Here is a 2,863-nt window from a genome sequence, read left to right on the forward strand (position 1 = left end):
ACACACAACTTTACATGTCTAGAAAAATAAGCTTACCTTTGAGCAAACAAAATCAACTAACGTAGCTTCTTCTTCACCAATATATTCTATTATTTTCTTGTTAATCCATGGTCTAATTCGCCTTTCCATTAATGTCTAGAATAAACACAGGTTTTTTAAAATATATTTTTCTATACCACTATGAGTTACTTTTATTCTTTTGAGAGTCATACATACACTAATAGAACTTTTAAATGGAGTAAGGTCTTCAAATAGGAATGCAATCTTTAATTTAAACTTTAAATTAAAATGTATTTTTTTTTCTGTCAAGGTGTCGGCCCTCTGGAATGGTCCCCCAGAGTTCTGAATGGCCTTCACTCTGAGAATGTTCAGGAAATCACTTAAAACCTGACTATTCTCCCAGGCTTTGGGAAAGAAGGAGGATGGAGTCCCTGTTGGATGGATTTTTTTTGTTTATGTCTATCTTCAAGCCACTTCGTATTTTTCTTTTTTTTTTACATTGTTCTACTTTTAAATGTCATTCATTAAGCATACTATGTACCACTACAATAAAAAAATGAGTCAGTGACTAACATAGAAACACCCCCCCCCATATTTAACAGACTCACACACAACTATATCAAGTCACCAGGAGGTATCCAAATGTTGACACTGCTTCCCTGTTTGTATATTGTGAAACCCTGATTTACTTATCTTGGTGAAACAGATCAAGATCCTTAAGATTATATTCATTATGATTATCATTTCTAGATAACATCATGTGCACTAGGTCAGGGCTTTTCAACCAGTGGTATGGGGTACCACCTGTGGTACATTGGCACCTGGCAGGTGGTACGCGACCATCCTAGAAAAGTGGTAGCGGGGGAGGGGAATGAGCTGAACCGGTGGCAGCACCACACAAGCCTGAGCGAGAGACGGCTGGAGCTGCAGGGCTGTCAGGGCTCAGCGGAAGCGCCAGGATCAGCGCCAGGCTCTAGCTGGAGCTTGGCACAGATCCTGGCGCTTCTGCTGAGCCCAGAAGAAGCGCCGATCAGCTGGAATGTTGCAGCATCTCCAGGGTCTTGTGATTTACATTCAGATGCTTGGCAACTGATTCATATTTATGACGGTCACAGTGTCCCAGGGTCTTGTGAAGTGACCAAAACCTGCTGCAACCACCCAGCAGACGGGGGGAATAAAAACCAAACACCCCCCCACCCCACTCCTGTTGCCAATCCTCAACAGAAATGCTCACAATGAAAACCTTGGACAGGAGGAAGAGCGCCACCGGGTGGGCAGGCAGGTGTCTTGCTCGGCTGTGGCTTGGGGGGCACTTTTTTCAGTGCCATTGTAACTTCGAACAGTCACTAAGCGAACTGTTGTAAGTCGAGGAGTACCTGTACTTTATCACTTTTTTCCTTTTTTGGGGGGGGGGTCATCAAGTTTTTGACACCTTGCTAGGCAACTGGTGGCACTCGGATGTTGCTATATCCTAAAAGTGGTACAATGGGTGAAAAGGTTGAAAAGCCCTGCACTAGGTAACATCACATAATGAAATGTCTGCAAGAAAACAGTCAAGCTCAGAGAGCACCACGGACCCCTCATTTTATATCCTGTACCCTGGAAACAGAGTATGGCCTTCCCTGGGGGTGATCAGATATTTGCCTGGAGACGGCCCAAATGAGACATGACAAACTGTTGCAATGAGCATTTTGATTATTATATTAATGGGGAGGGGGATGCTGGTCAAAATACTCACTGAATCCACAATAGACCAGTCAAGAGGATAAGCAAATAGCTCTGGTTTGGCTGTAGGAATTTTCTCAATTAAACTCTTAATGTGTTTGCGCTTCTCTTCAGTGTTCACGTTGCCTTTGGAGGAACCTTTGTCTTCATCGCCATAATCTAGAGGTACCAGTTTTCTTTTTCGGGGCATGTCATCACTGTCTTCATCTTCAAATTTATTGAAGACACTGTCAACAGTGAGTTTTTTTCTTTTCACAGCATTAGGCTGGTTGGGACTATTGCAGGCACCTGTATAATAATACAAAAGAAAATATTTCTCTCTCATGTAATACCAATTCCTCTCAGGATTTTGTCAGAATCAAGGTAAAGATGGCATAATTAAAAGCAAAAGGGCATGAATAATTTTTTTTACGAAGGAGAGGGGGAAGCAGGAGTCATGGCAACACTTAAGAGAAGCTTTATATTTTTCAGTTTTTTCCCCATTTTTAGGAGGATGCCAAGCTTCAGAAACAAAAATCTTACCCAATTTGAGGCTCAGTCCTATTTTAGGCCTGTATTCCTCTGGCTGCTGCTGATCAGGAGAGTTTTCGTGTGGGATGATGATGCCACAGGGAGATTCATCCCCAGGAGTATTGGGAGTTGCGTTGCCGCTTGCCGACGAAACAGATGGAGCCGAACTGATAGGCCGCAGTGTTGGTTTAAGGCAGGGCTTTTGCTCTGGCTCCTCCTCCTCTTCTTCGGGTTCTTCCCGCTTTTCCTCCTTTTCTTGCTTCTCCTCCTCCTCTTCCTCAGATTCTGGTTCCTGTTTGGTCTGTGGCTGCCGACGTCTTTCAGCTTCTTGTTCCATCTATGGAATATAAATGGAAGAGAGTGATTAAAAAAGCAATAGGAAGACTGCCAAAAGGACCTTTTCCTTTACCAGTTATAATGGAAAAGCTGATTTATTTATTTATTTATTTATTTAATTCAATTTATATCCCGCCCTTCTCCCAACGGGACTCAGGGCGGCTCACAACATATTTAAAACAAAGGCATATATACAATCCCCCCCTGTAAAACCGAATTAAACCAAATTTTAAAGTTGTGTTATTTCGAATTCCTTAAAATGAACCCAGTATAAAATCCTCCCTAGGCCAGG

At 42.5% G+C, this 2,863-nt stretch overlaps 1 protein-coding gene across 1 annotated transcript in view; it reads right to left on the reverse strand.

Annotated features, from left to right (window-relative positions):
- Nucleotides 1-2,586, reverse strand: part of LOC107294173 (RNA-binding protein 25) — a 7,821-nt gene extending 5,235 nt beyond the window's left edge. The window contains exons 1-3 of the mRNA XM_015823382.1: nucleotides 2,248-2,586; nucleotides 1,739-2,013; nucleotides 37-135 (exon numbers count right to left, since the gene is read on the reverse strand). Coding sequence (XP_015678868.1) covers nucleotides 37-135; nucleotides 1,739-2,013; nucleotides 2,248-2,572 — 699 coding nt within the window. The 5' untranslated portion in view covers nucleotides 2,573-2,586. The remainder of the gene's footprint in view (nucleotides 1-36; nucleotides 136-1,738; nucleotides 2,014-2,247) is intronic.
- Between the last annotated feature and the right edge of the window lie 277 nt (nucleotides 2,587-2,863).

This window comes from Protobothrops mucrosquamatus, unplaced genomic scaffold, assembly GCF_001527695.2.
Source record: "Protobothrops mucrosquamatus isolate PMUCROS unplaced genomic scaffold, P.Mucros_1.0 scaffold1853, whole genome shotgun sequence".
Taxonomy (NCBI): Eukaryota; Metazoa; Chordata; class Lepidosauria; order Squamata; family Viperidae; genus Protobothrops; species Protobothrops mucrosquamatus.